Below are 16039 nucleotides of genomic sequence, written 5' to 3'. Positions count from 1 at the left end.
AATCTAATAACTTAGATGAAATAATAGACGAAAAGCAATCTAAGCTGAAAACCTAAACTGAAAAACTAATGCATTTTCTTAATTAGAAAAATCTCAAATATTAGACAAATATAAAAAGTTAAAAAAAAAAAGGAAATTTCTTAAAAAACAGAAAAACAAAAAATACCTTTCTCCTCCTCATCAGATCTTTTTAACTCTGTAAAAGTTGCTTCTGTCTAAAATAATAACTGTTATATAATCTCATTATATCTCATTATGTTTTAATGTTTTATTGCATTTGATGGCATACATCCATGTGTTTTTCATAGATGTTTTATAATAATATAAAAATACAAGATATTTATAATTATTAAATTATAAAAAATAATATAACATAATTTCTTTAAAATTTAGCTAATTTTGAGACAAAACTATCAACTAAATTTAATATTAGTACTCAATGTGAAATCTAGGCTTCTTATGTGTTTTTTTTTTTTAATTTAATTGTTATGGATACCTAAATTTGCCTAGCAACAAGCTTTGGTAGTTACAGTTTTTCTATTTGTGCTATGCAAATTATATTTAGCACTCATTAATATGATATCAGTGCTTCATATAATAGTGATATATTTTTAAATTGTTGCTATGGATACTTAACTTTACTTAGCAACAATTATTTAGCAAAGATAAAATATTGTAATTAAAAACATAGATGTGTTTAATAATATTTTTTAGAAAAGATGAAAAACTGTATGACATTAGGAATAAACATACAGATGAACATAATAAACATCTCAGTAAGTCTTACAAGTAATTATTCTTTATCTGGACATTTATACGACTATAATGTTCACATTAAAGCGCCTGAGACTCTTTAGAAAATATGAGAATTGTAAGAGACATTTATCTGATAATTGAATAACCATGAAAAAGGATCTTATGAATACTAAATAGTGTGTAGCGCTAATTGGCCTGGAAAACATTGTTGGAGAAGAACAAGAATTTCACTAAATATTTTTGAAACAATAAATCTATTTAAATCTAATAGAAGGAAGATGGTAATAAACAAACTCCCTTTCATACTAAGATTATGTATATCTTGACCTGGTACCAATTGTTTGTATATGGCCTGACCTCTTGCATCACCGAAACTGATTTAAATATCTTAAAATTAATCTTCATAAAAAAACTTTGTAAAAAAACATTATTTTGTAAAGTGACCAATCCTAATGCAGTATGATTCAAAAGAATCAGTATATTAAATGATACTGAACTGAACTGTCAACAGCCAAAGTTTCCATATCTGAATTTTTTTTAGCATCTGACATTATTATATGCTGGATAAATTTTACTGTGGCTTGTACTTACTACTGTAGATCTTACAAGTTGAAACTTATTTTTAGTCTGTCTACTATCTAAAAAAAAGCAAGGACTTCATTAGCTGAAAAAGTTTCTTCACTAATAGATTATACCCTACCACCCCCACCTTAGGGGTGGGGTGTGTGGGTAGGGTGTGACTACTGACCAGACCACATACAGACCACTGATCATCTATAATAAAATAGAATTTAAAAAAAATAACGCTTTCAATTTAAAATTAATTTAGATATTTAGATATTAAGTATCTACATATCTAAATTAATTTAGAGACCTTCATTTGAGCCATAATGAAGGTCTCTTTATTACTGCCTCTTTTATTTGTGCCCCGATCTACTATAAAGACTAGATCAAGTAGAGGGCAACCAACCATATCTTTCTTTTATTAAGAAATGACTTATAATTAGTTGCACTCTTCACATAGTAGATAGATTAGAGGGGCACTGGTTCCTAGTAACACATTCAATCATTAATAATTGAAAAATATTGTTATTTAAAAATGCTGGCATTTTTGGTAGTTCAGTGTAATGGTTTTTATATGCTGTTAAATTTAGATCAAAACAAAGTGCTAGAAAAATTTACAAGCATCTCAAAATGGCTGAAAATTTGACTTTTTAGATGGATGGGCATGTTGCTTTTAGATATATTTGAGTTCTAAACTGCAACAAGGTGCCTATATTATGCCCATTTATTGCAGACAGTAGTAGCTAACCAGAAAACTTATCTGTAGACTTGTGGATGAATAGAGAAATGCTACAATTAGTTTCTTTTTGGCATATTTTAGCAATTTTAGGATTTTTTTTTTAAAGTTGAGGAGGTCATAATTTTTCTCTAATTTTAATACAAGTTAATAAAAACCACTTTTTTAAAGTTCATATTTTTAAAGCTATAATTTCTGAACCATTGTATTTGGAAGTTTGAAACTTTAAATTTAACCTATCACATGATGCACATAACAATAAAAAACACTTTTTTAAAGTTCATATTTCTAAGGCTATATTTTCTGAACCATTGTATTTGGAAGTTTGAAATTTCAAAATTTAACCTATCACCTTTGCGCATAACAATATATAAAAATCAGAAAAATTAGAGATTGAAAAATCACAATGACAAATGAAGAACTAAAAAAACACAAAAGAAATTGCTAATTTAAGGATATATATTCAAAATTAAGGATTTTATTTATTTACTTGGTTGAACTAGTTGTTAGAAGACATTTTGAACTTGAGCATTAGAGTGTCTGTTTACAATGTTAAAACTATTTGATGATATCATTATTATTTGCTTAGCTTTGCGTAACCAAAGAAAACCAATATGTTTAGACTGATTTTAAATTAATCATCATAACAAATCTGTTTCTACATTGATAGGTTATAAATATATATATATATATATAAACACACACACACATATATATATATGTATATATACTCATATATGTGTGTATATATACACACATGTATGTGTGTGTGTGTGTATGTGTGTGTGTATATATATATATATATATATATATATATATATATATATATATATATATATATATATACATATATAAATGAGAGAGAGAGTGAGAGAAACACGCATACATATATAAATTATATATATATATAATATATATCTATGTATATATATATAATTTATACATACATATACACACATAAATACATAAATTTAACTTTAAACTCTACATTAAGCACATATAGAGTACAAAAAAAGATAGATTAATTTTTTTTCCCTTTAAATCCAAAAGTTAATGTTTTGAGGTACTTCCTTTTCACTTGTTTCTTATGTTATTTTAACTGGATAAGACAGACTCTTTTTTTTAATACTTATATAAGACTAATGACACTGGTTAATAATATTGTTTGATAAATCATAGTTTTGCTTTGTAAATCTTGAACAAATCACTGTTACAATAATGTTTGTTTACATTTTTACTTTCTGCGCGGGCATAAATTTTATATTGAAACTGTGAAAAGGTCTGTTGTCTCCCATCAATCAAGTTAAGCTTTTTTAGCGCATTTTTAATATATTCTCGAAACATTTAAAAAGCATGGCTTTTTAGATGTTATAAGAACATATTCAAAGGACATATTTAGTTTAAAAAAATAACATATTTAGTTGTGGCAGCCAAGTTGTCACAACTATGTATTATATGCGTGGTCGGGAATAGTGTGCAATTGCACCTGTTTTCTGACCAAGCCTACTTAATCAGAAAACTTTTATAAAGTAAGAGATACATTTTTCAAAATAAACAGTTAACTATAAAGTGCGTATATGACAACAAAAGCAGGTTTCAGTTAATATAGAGTATGCAGGGAAAAGAAATTAACTATATGTGTTAAGATAGACCTAGAAAAATGATTTTCAATATATCAAAGTAGTTTAGTGTAGAAGTAGTAAAGAAAATCTTTTTTTAAATTGAACTAGGAGTAGAAAAAAAGTATAAAAGGAATTTGTATTTTTAAAGAAAATCATTTGAAAAATTCTTACAAATAATTTAAACTTAGAGTGACTTTTTTATGAACAGTTATACTTCTTTATTAACAAAAACTTTCTTTCAAAGTTGTTCAAAGAAAGTTTTTGAACAATATAATTGCTCAAGTATAAACAATTTTTAAGTTGTTCAAGCAAAAAGTGTATATGAATTAGTCAAAAATATTTTGAAATCAACATTTAAAAGAAGTCATAAAAATATTAGTATCAAAGTGGATAACTGTTGAGAAACATTGAATGTTGAATGCATACAATAATATTGAATGAAACAATTAAAAAAGATCATTAACTTAAAATCTTACCGGTTCTCCAAGTGTTTCCTTTGCTCTTTCAACTTGCTTTTCAACAAATTTTGCTAAATATTAACCATTAAAAATTTAGTTACTTTTTACATTTCTTATTGTTTATAACCTGTTTATAAATCTAAAGAGAACTAACCTATTCTTTCTTGATCATCAAGTTCCTTTTTCACTTTGGCCTCAGAAGCCTAAAAATTTTAAGTCTTTGATTACTTCTTTAATAAAGATCTACTTTTTAAAGTGCTATTTGTTGTTGTTATGAAAAAATTCATAACAACAACAACAAATGATTTTTTTTATCATTTCAAGTATGATGTAAGATGTAACACAGGTGTATTTGTAAACACTAAAATTTTAAGTAAATTTTTTTTTGATATTTTAGGCTACATGAATGTTTAAATAAGTATATTTTTATCATTTTATATTTTTTGTGTGCTAATGTCACAATAGTTTGAATAATATAAGAAGATTTTCTAAACACTTTATCTAGAAATACTTGATAACTGCTATTTCTCATTGACAATATTAAAAATATGAGTTGTAGAAATATAATTTTTCATTGACAATATTTAAAATATGAGTTGTAGAAATATAATTTTTCATTGAAAATATTTAAAATATGAGTTGTAGAAATATAATAAGCAATTTATTATCATAAAAATAACTACATAAAATCGAAGAATTCACAACTTCCGTGCATGTCTTCCATGTGTGACCATACATGAACTGCACTTAAACGATTGCTGTGACTCTGTGATACATAGTGCGATCCTGTAAGCACACTGCTAAAACTTATATTTTTTAGGAATTAAAATTTATTTACCTAGTAACTAAAATCAACATTTTATTATTGATTCTATTTCAAACTTAATTTATTCCTTGATAACATGTCTAAAGTATACCATTCTTTGTTTACAAAATATTTATTAGAATTAAATGAGTGAAAATTGGATGTTGACAGTTTTATTAAATAAATTGTTAATTACTAATTTTTATTATATATATATTATACATAAATTTTTAATATATATTTATATATTATTTTATTATATATTTATAAATTATTATATATAAATTATTAAATTTTATTAAATAAATTAAGTAAATTGGATGTTGACAGTTTTAAAATAATAGACAAAACATATATAAATTTCTGTGCGTGAATTTTTAATTATAAAACCATTAAAAACAAAAATAAACTTTTTACTTTTATTAGATTTAAAAACATTAAAAAAAGTTAATTTTTTTTAAAACAAAGTTTATGAATGTGTACTACATATACATAAGTTCAACTGCAAAAACATCTTTTGACATATCAAGAAATCCAATTTGAAATATTTTTTATAAAATATAAAATTTTATAAAAAAAATATTTCAAAATAACAAAAAGTATAGATTATATGAACAACTCAAAATAATGTTACAATAAAAATGGCTGGGGTATTTTATTCATACCCCGATATTACCCCAATATTATACCCTGAGCAGTTTTTTGATTACAGGTCGAAATATAAACAAATGAATTTTATAAAGAACTATAAGTATTAAACAGTTGTTTTTAGACTCTTTTGTTTCTTATTATTTATGCCTTTAAATTTATTATTTAAACAATTTTTTTTTCTTATACTTTTAAATTTAACAAAAAACAAGCAGAAAGTAATTCTGCAAAGATTAAATAATATTTTTATAAATTATAGTTCACAATAAGCTATTTGCTTTAAAATTTCAAATATTATGTTTAGTGCAGAAAAGAAAAAAAAAATGTTTTAAACAAAAAACAAAAACAATATACATTAATTTAAAAAAAAGTAGTGAGGTAACAAATATATTAATATAAAAATAATAGATAGTTAGAAATAAAGAAATATTTAGAGTGGTTATTATTCAAAATTTACCATGGTGAACTAAATTTCAAAATGACTATAAAAATGTAATCTTTTTTTAAACAGGTAAGTTTAAATCAAACAGTTTCTAGCGGTTTATATTTATTGGAAAAAGATTCAATGTTGATAACTAAAGTTTAGAAGGAAACCTTTTACATTATCTAAAGACTGTTCCATATGTAAAAAGAAATGTGTATTATTTAATAACATATTTATAAAGAAGATTATTTATTTAGAAAACAAATTTATTAAGAGAGTGAAAAAAATTGTGTTATGATTAAAAATGATTAATAAAATGTTTAAACTAAATATAAATGTTAAAACAAACCATGTTACTTTTTTTAGTAATTACCTGTTAACATCTTTATTCTGAAAGAGCTTATCAAACGTGGTAAAAGATAATAAACATCAAGATTAATCAAACTTAAAATAAGCAGATCAAAACAAATTTCTTTAAAGAAATTCTGAGACAACTTTAAAAATAAACAAAAAAAAAACTTTTAAACATTAAACTAAGTAATTTTTGCACCTCAACTTGCACCAAACAAAAATAAAATAAATCATTGATAGTTTTTATTCCAAACAAAATAAGGGGCATCCATAAAGTATGTATGCAGTAAAACCAATGTCTAGGATCCCCCTACCCCCTTGTATGTACCTTTATGTATTTTACACCCCCCCCTCCTCTTCTGCTTAAGTTTTTAATTTAAAACCCCCCTTCCCAATCTATAATTTTTTAAAACAATAAAAAAAAACTTTAGTTAATTTGACATTTCTCTGTTACATAACATAATATTGATTTTTTAAACTTAAAGATTAAATGCTTTTGTTGAAAAAAAAAAAAAAAAGTTTTAGGAGAGAAAGAAAATGAGAAATAGTTAAACCGCATACATACTCATTGTCTTTAACCCCCTCCCTCATTTGTATACATTTAGGTAACCCCCTACCCCATACCTGTGTATATACTTTATTTAAAACACCTTAACTAAATCAATGATTTTGAAAGTGCTAAACAACAACTGAACGACTGATATAATTTTACAAAATAATAATTACATTTAAGAAACCATTTTATATTATTAATTTTTAATAATTTAAAATATATACTTTTATAAATTAATGTTTGTTTTTTATATTGGAAGTTAGGCAGCACCAAAATCTGCCCTAAAAACATTCAGCAATTTAAAAAAAATTTAATTAGCCCCTGAGTAATATTCTTGTGTTAAGCTTTTGTTAAAACAATTAGATCAATTAGATCATATTGAGCAATATAAATGCAGCTATTTATAAAGAAAATACTTTGCTAGTGTTCTTTCTGACAACAGCATCTCATCAATTATGTAATCATTAACAAGCATTCTATTACTATGGTATACAAAAAAACTTTTCTAAAGCTGCTGTTTTATATAATTTTATACTTAAATGAGCATGCCGAAACTTCAATATTAGGGTGATTCTAAAAATAACCTTTTTTGAAAGTTTCTGCTGCCACCCCCTAAATGTGTTTTATGTAATAAATTATTACTAAATTAAAAAAATTTTAGAGTAAAAAAAAGTTTTAGAGGTCGCTCAAGACCCTTAAACATCAGACGGGTCCCTGATATTTTGAAAAAAAAAGTTCTTCAAAAGCATATCATGTTGGGTCTCAAAAGAAGTGAAATGTTTTAAAAATTTCAAAAATAATAAAAAAAATTAATGGAAACAAAAATTAAAAAAATTTATTTAAAAAAACTATGAAAATATGTACTTTTTTATTTTCTGTTTAAAAATGATAGTTTTTAAGCCATAAAATTTAAACTAGTAATCTTTATATAAATTGATTACTATTTTTAAAATTTTTATAAAATTTCACTTCTTTTAAGACCCAACATGATATGCTTTTGAAGAACTTTTTTTTTCAAAATATTAGGGACCTGTCTGATGTTTAAGGGTCTTGAGCGACCCTTGAAATTTTTTTTTATTCAAAAATTTTTTAAATTTAGTATTTATTTATTACATAGAACACTTTTAGGGGGTGGCAGCGGACAATTTCAAAAAAAGTTGTTTTTAGAATCACCCTATTCAATATATTAAAAACAACAATGGACAAGTGAGTTCTTCATCATATTAAAGATTTCATTAGTAATATTTATCACTAATGGTACTTAGCATTATAACTTTTATCTTCATTTTAATTAAAATAGAAATTCAAATTGAAATTATTTAAAGCTAAAATCAAAATCAAAATTAGAGTTTTATACAAAGCATCTTTTCACAAATACATGTTTTTGGTATGTAAATAACTTTTAGTTTGGTATGTAAAATATTTTTTTTAATAAACGAATTCATCTTTTTTTTTTTTTTGGTATGTAAATAATTTTTTTTTCAATAAACGAATTCATCTTCAAATAAAAAAAATAAAAAAGACCAATCTTTCTTTGTTAAATAAACAATTACATTAAACGAAATAAAAATAAATATTGTTTAAATATTTTCAATGATTTTTTATCACTTTTCTTTTTTTTGTCTTATGAAAACTAAGATTGCCTGACTTATATTTATGCTGCACTGTTGAAACTTATCCATGAATCTTTAATTTTTCGTAATCTTGTATCATCCATGTGTTTCATTTACAAAAAGTCTGTTTTTAATGAATTTATATTATAAAAGTTATTCTTTTTAAAAGCGAAACATAATACTTTTGATGAATGACATAAATTATTAGAACTTCAACCTTTTATGCACATTAAAATTATAAAAATATGTTATGTTCTTCTAGCTATGTCTGACAATACATTTTCAAACTAGTCATGTATTGCAAATTTCTTTTTTTTGCATAAATTTGTATTTACGTTCTTAAAGTGATAGCGTAAAAAGTAAAAAAAATTAAAATATTTTCTCCAATATTATTTTGCAATTTTAATGTCTAATCTTTAATAATTCCTGTTATATATCACATTTAGTTTAAGTAATTTTTTATTCATTTATAATGGTCTAACAATGTTTATATTTGATAATAAATATCTAAAAGATGTTTTTTTGTATTTTGTTTTGATAAAAAGTAACAAATCATAGAAATTTAGCTATATTTATCATTTGCTACATTTATTTAAAAATTGAAAAAGGTTTTGATAAATTTCTTAAATGTCATAGGACACAAATAAATAATAAATTGTATTGGTGTTATTAATCTTTTTAAAGAACAAAATAATCTCTAGTATTTCAAAAGTTAAAAAAGTTTTATTCAAACTCTTTAACTGATTATTTTCAAAAAATAACAAGAAGCCGTAAAGCTCTTATCAAATGACATTATAATAAAAAAATGAGGTGTCTGAGCCCAGGTCACTAAAGTTGCAGTTTTTCATTTGAAAAATTATATCTATAAATATTTTTGGATAAAAAAATTTAATTGATTGAAACATTTTTAATAAATTCTACAAAAAAAAAAACAACAAAGAAATTGTACTTTTATACTGATGCTAAATTTTTTAAAATTTAGGCTCAAATAAAAAAATCAAATTTAGTTAATAGTTTGAAAATAGAAATTTTATAATTAAAAAAAAAAAAAAGTATTCGGTGTAGTTTGGCAATTTTAAAATATCGTAGCCTCAGTATGACGTTTTGTTGACTACAACATATTTCCGTTAAATGATCAGATTTGTGATTTATGAAAAGACGAAAAAAATAAAAATGATAAATTTTGCGGTATCATAAAATATAAATGTTTGTAGCGAAAAAACGCAGACCAAAGATTCTTTAAAAAAAATTATTTTCTTCTTAAAATCATAATTGCTTGTCTAAGTTTGAATAAGATTTTTAAAAAATTCATTGCTAAGGTGAAATGAGCATCACAGTTTAATAATATGATCTAGTGTGATCATTTATTGGCAACTTTTCTTAATTATAAGCTCTTTCTTGATCGGTATTCTAGTATTTTTTGTGATTTTTGATAGAAATATTGTATTTTGACAACTATATATAGTTAATATATGTCAGAACCGATTAGAACTAAGATCTATAGTAGGTTAAGGCATTTTTTCAAAAGATTTTAACTAAATTTATGTTAATATTGATGAGCGAAAGTGATCTAAAGACTCCTTAAAAAGGTGTTCTTTAGATTCTACTATTAGAGATAGTAAAAAGGTTTTGAAAATTATATATAAAAAAGAAAAGTTTCTTTAAATATAAAAAGAACATTGTTTAGACATAATACGCTAATAAAATCATGCTAATTCCAAATAAAAGAATTCAAATAATTTGTAAATCGCTTTAACTACACCAAATAGTTAAAATAAGGAAAAATGAGAATAATTTGGCAGAATTGTGCAAGAGCTAAGCATTGCCTTTATTTAAAATAAATTAATATATTTTAAATTTATTTAAAATTTAATATTTTTAAATTTATATTAAATAATGTCAAAAACAAAGAAGGAAAAAATAGTAAACAAGTAATAAGTAAGTGTCTGTTAACTTATTTTAAACAAAGTTTTTTTTATCTTTTAGTAAGATTAGATAATCTTGGTTGATCTAGACTTGATTTTATTTTAGCTTAAAAATACAAATAAAAAAAAACATATAGAAATAGTACAAGTAACTTTTATATTCAATTTTTACATACTTAAAAATGAAAGGTTCATGTTTAAAAAAATACCTTTTGCCTTGCAATCACTTCAGGATCTTTGTCAATATATGTAATAAACCATCCTTTTGGAGTCTCATCCACCACACAATGACCTTCTCGTCCTAGCCACTTCACAAAATCAGTAAGTGTTTCCCACTGTGTTGCATTCATATGAGTGTGGTTTCGTTCTGCAACATATTCTTGGTAGACAATATTACAATGGACTCGTTTTGTACCTATATTAATTCATAGACACATACATATATATGTATATATTATGGTATATATACTAACACAAACACACGCATACATGCTTATAGCAGGGTATACACACATACATACAGCCTTTGGAATTAGGGCTGCCAATCTGAGTGTCTGAGGTTGGCAATTTTTTGTCAACCTAGTTTTTTAGTTGCTGCAATGAAAATATTGCTTTTTTAAAATAATTCTTTTAAATAATTTTTTAATTGCTTTTTAAGAAATATATTTATATGATGAATTTGATTATTTTATGAAATATTTATGTATGATCATGTATAACTTTTTTTGATTATTTTCTTTTAAGTCTTGATTTTGACAAAATCTTTGATAAACATTTCAATATTTATGTGATAAACATATTTTGATAAACATTTCAATATTTATTGGTGAACATTTATAGTCTTCACCATTTTGAAACTTACCACAAGCATTATTAGGCTGGCGCGTACAATTTTAAAACTAAATTTTATATATAGATGATGAAAAATTCAAAAACGCTCAGAATCTTGATAACCAAGACTGTTCTAGTAGATATTACCCCTGTGATGACTAAATTTTATTTTTTCTAGGACATCCTCATTAATACAATCCCCCCCTCCTTCCTGCTTCTTAAATGATTATGAAGCAATAATTAACCAAAAAAAAAGCCTTTTCTTTACATAAAAATTTCCAAATTTTCTGTCATATAAAGTAAAAGTATTTGTACAATCCAGGTAAACTACTAATATTTTTTTAGTCTGACATATTTTCTGGAGGAAAAGAAAACTCATTTTTCTTTTGTTTCAAAACAGTGGATTTAATCTTGTTTACCAAGACATCAAATGCGTCAGGGTGGACAGAAACCACTGCGTGGTGAAAGAAGTTCAGAGAGTTTGAAACAAAGCTGGATTTGGATATGCAATTCAGATTGGTTCAGTCATAAAGTTGTTTTTTTGTTTTTCTAATTATTTCTGTGTAATATTCGTCATTTAAACATTTCATGTTTATTTATTTCCTCTAAAATTCAGCTCTCATTTTTTTAGGAAAAAGCTTTGCGAAATGTAAAAGAAATACATAAATCTGTTTCGAGTGTCAAAAGTTCGATCAAAGAAAAAAGCAAAATTAAATCAGAATTTATTTTTAGAAGAATTAGATTTGCTTTTTGACATAGTCAGATCAGATTCCAAGAAGAGGATAAGTCAGGATAGGGATCATAAAGAGGTTCAAGAAGAGAGACGAGAGAGAAAGATGATAATTTCAGAGGAAAACAAGGACTTTTTAAAAAAAAATTTAAGCATTTTCTTGCATGTAGAATAGGTTTTTAGAAATTGAAAACAAATTGAAAGGCAGAGGAAAAAAAAGAAGGAAAGAAAGAGCTTATAAAAAAATGTATTTGATACAGAAGAAGCTTTATTTTCTGAAAATAAAGATATTACCTCAGAGTTATGGGTTTTTGAATATGATTCAGATGCCTCAGAGTCTAATTATAAATTAAGTGTTATGTATGTCCCATGTTTCCTGAAAAGTAGAACCTTCTGCTCCAAAATGTGACTTAGAGGCATTAAAAGACTCTTATGATCTTAAGAAATCTTTTTGCTGTATGAAGTATCTTGGAAAATGCCTAGATCTTGGAAATGCCCTAATAAAAAGCTTAAAACATTACACACGGTATTTAGATGAATTTAGTTGTTCTTGCACGAGCAGACAAAGATCTGCCTGATATCACAAAGAAATGATAAAAAGTTTGCTCATCAATGTTAAGCCAAAAATATTCAGACGCAGCCCACCCGCAAAAGTTTTAAATTTAGACATTATTCTGACTCTTCCTAACCTTGTTGGTCCAGAAAGCTAGATCTTTTTTGGCATTGTTGTTGTTTTTGAGGAAGATGTTAATCAATGGATTAAGGGAGATTCTGGCTGCTGGGATAATTTAAAGAGCTACAGAGAGTTTGTTCAGTTTGTAAAAAATATGCAAGTAACAAATGACTGTGCCGAGAGAAATATTTGCTTTATTCAACATTACGATTTTGCAAGTTAACCTGAAGATCAAAGGCAAAATGTGATGCTTGTAGCAAGAAAGGACAGAAAGAAGATGCCTGCCAATGTTACCAAAAAAAATGGTAGTAGCGATGAAAAAATCACAAAAAATCCAACAAAAATAGTATAAAATAGGAATCTGAAAAACTGATACTGTCCCTCTCTACAACTGATTTGTAATTGTTATTGTTTCAATAAACTCATTTTATAACAAATAAAACCTTTTTTTTCCAGACTATTAAGTTTTCAGTATTTTTTTGCTAATAATATAAAGTTTATTTAATAAGTAATGTTTTCTATAAAAAGAAAAAAAAAAAAAAAAAAATTAAATCAACATAGCCCTGTTACACATGACCTTATGAGCTGAAACTTTAAACATGATCAATTTAATGTAAATGACAAAGTATTTTAAGTATAGTGTTCATGGATTTTCACTTTTGCTAAAATTTAACAACAACTTGTTTCTCCGCGCAGCGGCCTTGTTTGTCAAGGTTCGTGTTTCGGAGTTATAGAGTTGAGAGAGGGTTATAACCACTATTAAGTAGCCTCCTCATCTGTAGTGGCTTTATCGGCCTTGAGGAGGTGAATAACAAAAAAAAAAAAAAAAAAAAAAAAAAAAAAAATGCACAGAAGGTTTTTATTAAAAATATTGTCTTTCTCAAAGCAGATTTTTTGCCCCATTAATCTAGAGACTGCAAGATCCATTTTAATTCATTCATATTTAATGAATGAATTAAAATGGATAAAAATAGAATGAATAGCATAAAAAGGGTACTAGATACCGGTGAAACAAAGGAAGCCAAAGTACCAAACTTTGCTTTCATGTTACTGTTCATGCTTTGATATGCTAGGTAATCTAGACATGACAGATTTGCCAAATTGAAATATTAAAGGTCATTTACTTTTCAAAAACTTTTGAACAATGGCAGATATTGTTTCTAATGGTGTTTTGAAAGAAAAGAGAGCCATTAGTATACTTTTTCCAGTAAGTTACCAGGTATGCCTAATGATGACAATCGAAGCTCTTTCACCTACCTCTTGGTCAATTGATTCTTAAAAAATGTGACATCTTTATTCAGATTCAAGTCATTTATTAGTACAATGGCAGTATTTTTGCAGGTAATCCATTTTTTGACATTAACTACAAAAGCAAACAGGAAAAATCTCTCAGGATTGGCATAAAAATCTGTTAAGCACTTTAACTGATGCTTCAATCTAAAACATGTTGCATAGTACAGAAGTAGAGCCATACAGCAGATGCAACTATGTTTACAATGCGCTTTTGCACCTTGTCTAAAAGAGAAAGGACATTATTAAAAAATCTGCCCTACATATGACAACAGTGTTCCATGAAAGGACAGAATTGAGATTTATAGAGATAAAGAATACAGCGAACAATGCCACCTTAGATGTGAGAATTTCTGAAAGATTATTAATATAAATTAAAAAGAGTATAGGGCAAGGGATTAAACCTTGAGGAACCCTTGAGGTTACAGGATACGAATAAGAATGCTGTCCATCGAGATCAACTTTTATAATACGATTGGAAAAAAAGGACTCAATAATCTTAAAGATGTTACCAGATACACCGTAAGAAGAAGGCTTATGGAGAAGACCAGCATGCAAAACTTTATCAAAAGCTTTAGAAATGTTAAGAGCAATAACCTTCACCTCTCCACCCCTATCTAATGCACGATTAAACTTATCGGTTATTACTGTTAGCAAATCATGTGTAGAACAAGAAGATCGAAATCCATATTGATGATCAGAAAGTAAGTTATTAGATTTAAGATAAGAGATTAAGTGTTTGTTAATTAAAGATTCAAAAACCTTACTTATGATAGGAAGAAGACTAAAGTGACAATAGTTAGACGATTCAGATCGCTCTCCAGAATTTTTGAAAATAGGGATAACAGATTCCGCTTTCCAGCAGGCTGAAAAACAAGACTCTGATAAGCACTTGTTAAATAGTTTTGAAAGAATAGACGACAGCTTCTGAGAACACTTCTGCAAGACTATAACAGGTATGTTGTCTGGGCCACAAGCTGTAGAAATCTAAGCAGGAAATCACTTTAGATACAGAAGCTGGAGTGATACAAATGTCAAGCAATGGATCAACCTGTTTGACAGCTATATCAGGTAGAACGCAACTAGTGGACTTAAGAGATGATATTGATGAAAAGTTCTTAGCAAACAACTCAGCTTTGTCTTTAGGTGAGGTGAGAAAGTCTGAACCATACAAGAGAGGTGGAATAATTTGCTCTTACTATTGGTACTGTTAAAGATTTTCCAGAAGTCACAAGAGCCTAATTTTTGTGATGAAATACGAGATTTCATGACCTGAGAATAGTGGTCATAAAATCTCATAGAAGTAACGGTTTGGATTGGAAATTGCAGCAGCACAATGTGATAAAAACCATGGAGAAGAGTGAGTCTAGACCTGGAACCCTCAAGAGGGAATAAAAGATTCCATGCCAGCCTGAATCCACGAAGTTATGTAAGAAGCGCATTTGTCAGCAGGGAGACGAAAGATTTTTACCCAAGGGCCATCACAAAGAAAATCACCTATCAGAACCTTATGCAATATAATGGAACATTCCGGAGTATTTTAAAAACTGTTTAGAACCTTAAAAAATGCTCCGATGCTTCTTTCCTTTCTTTTCAAGCCTTCCAACTTTAGGCAACAATTTTTGTATAATGATTTTGTATTACAATTTTAGTGATTGAAAATGTAAAGTTTTGCTAGAGATATCTGTATCTCTCATATATATATATATATATATATATATATATATATATATATATATATATATATATATATATATATATATATATATATATATATATATTTTTTTTTTTGTTACTTCACCTCCCCAAGGCCGATAAGGCCACTACAGATGAGGAGGCTACTTGTGGTTATAACCCTCTCTCAACTCTATAATTCCGAAACACGAACCTTGACAACAATGCCGCTGCGCGGAGAAACAAGTTGAGCGCGGTACTACCAGGGACGTGGTGGGGATTGAACTTGGAACCTCTCGCTTATAAAGCGTGCGCTCTACCACGACACCACTACCGCATTTATATATATTATAACACCACTACCGCATTTATATATACTGCATATA

The 16039-nt window shown here is 26.4% G+C and overlaps 1 protein-coding gene across 1 annotated transcript in view; it reads right to left on the bottom strand.

The window, feature by feature from the left end:
* LOC100197823 (DNA/RNA-binding protein KIN17) overlaps nt 1-16039 on the bottom strand; it is a 62156-nt gene that overhangs the window by 17928 nt on the left and 28189 nt on the right. The window contains exons 4-7 of the mRNA XM_065800968.1: nt 10665-10870; nt 4291-4339; nt 4155-4207; nt 167-215 (exon numbers count right to left, since the gene is read on the bottom strand). Coding sequence (XP_065657040.1) covers nt 167-215; nt 4155-4207; nt 4291-4339; nt 10665-10870 — 357 coding nt within the window. The remainder of the gene's footprint in view (nt 1-166; nt 216-4154; nt 4208-4290; nt 4340-10664; nt 10871-16039) is intronic.

The sequence above is a fragment of the Hydra vulgaris genome, chromosome 07 (genome assembly GCF_038396675.1).
Source record: "Hydra vulgaris chromosome 07, alternate assembly HydraT2T_AEP".
Lineage (NCBI taxonomy): Eukaryota > Metazoa > Cnidaria > Hydrozoa > Anthoathecata > Hydridae > Hydra > Hydra vulgaris.
Note: the sequence above shows the minus strand (reverse complement) of the source record. Positions and strands in the feature narration are given on the sequence as shown.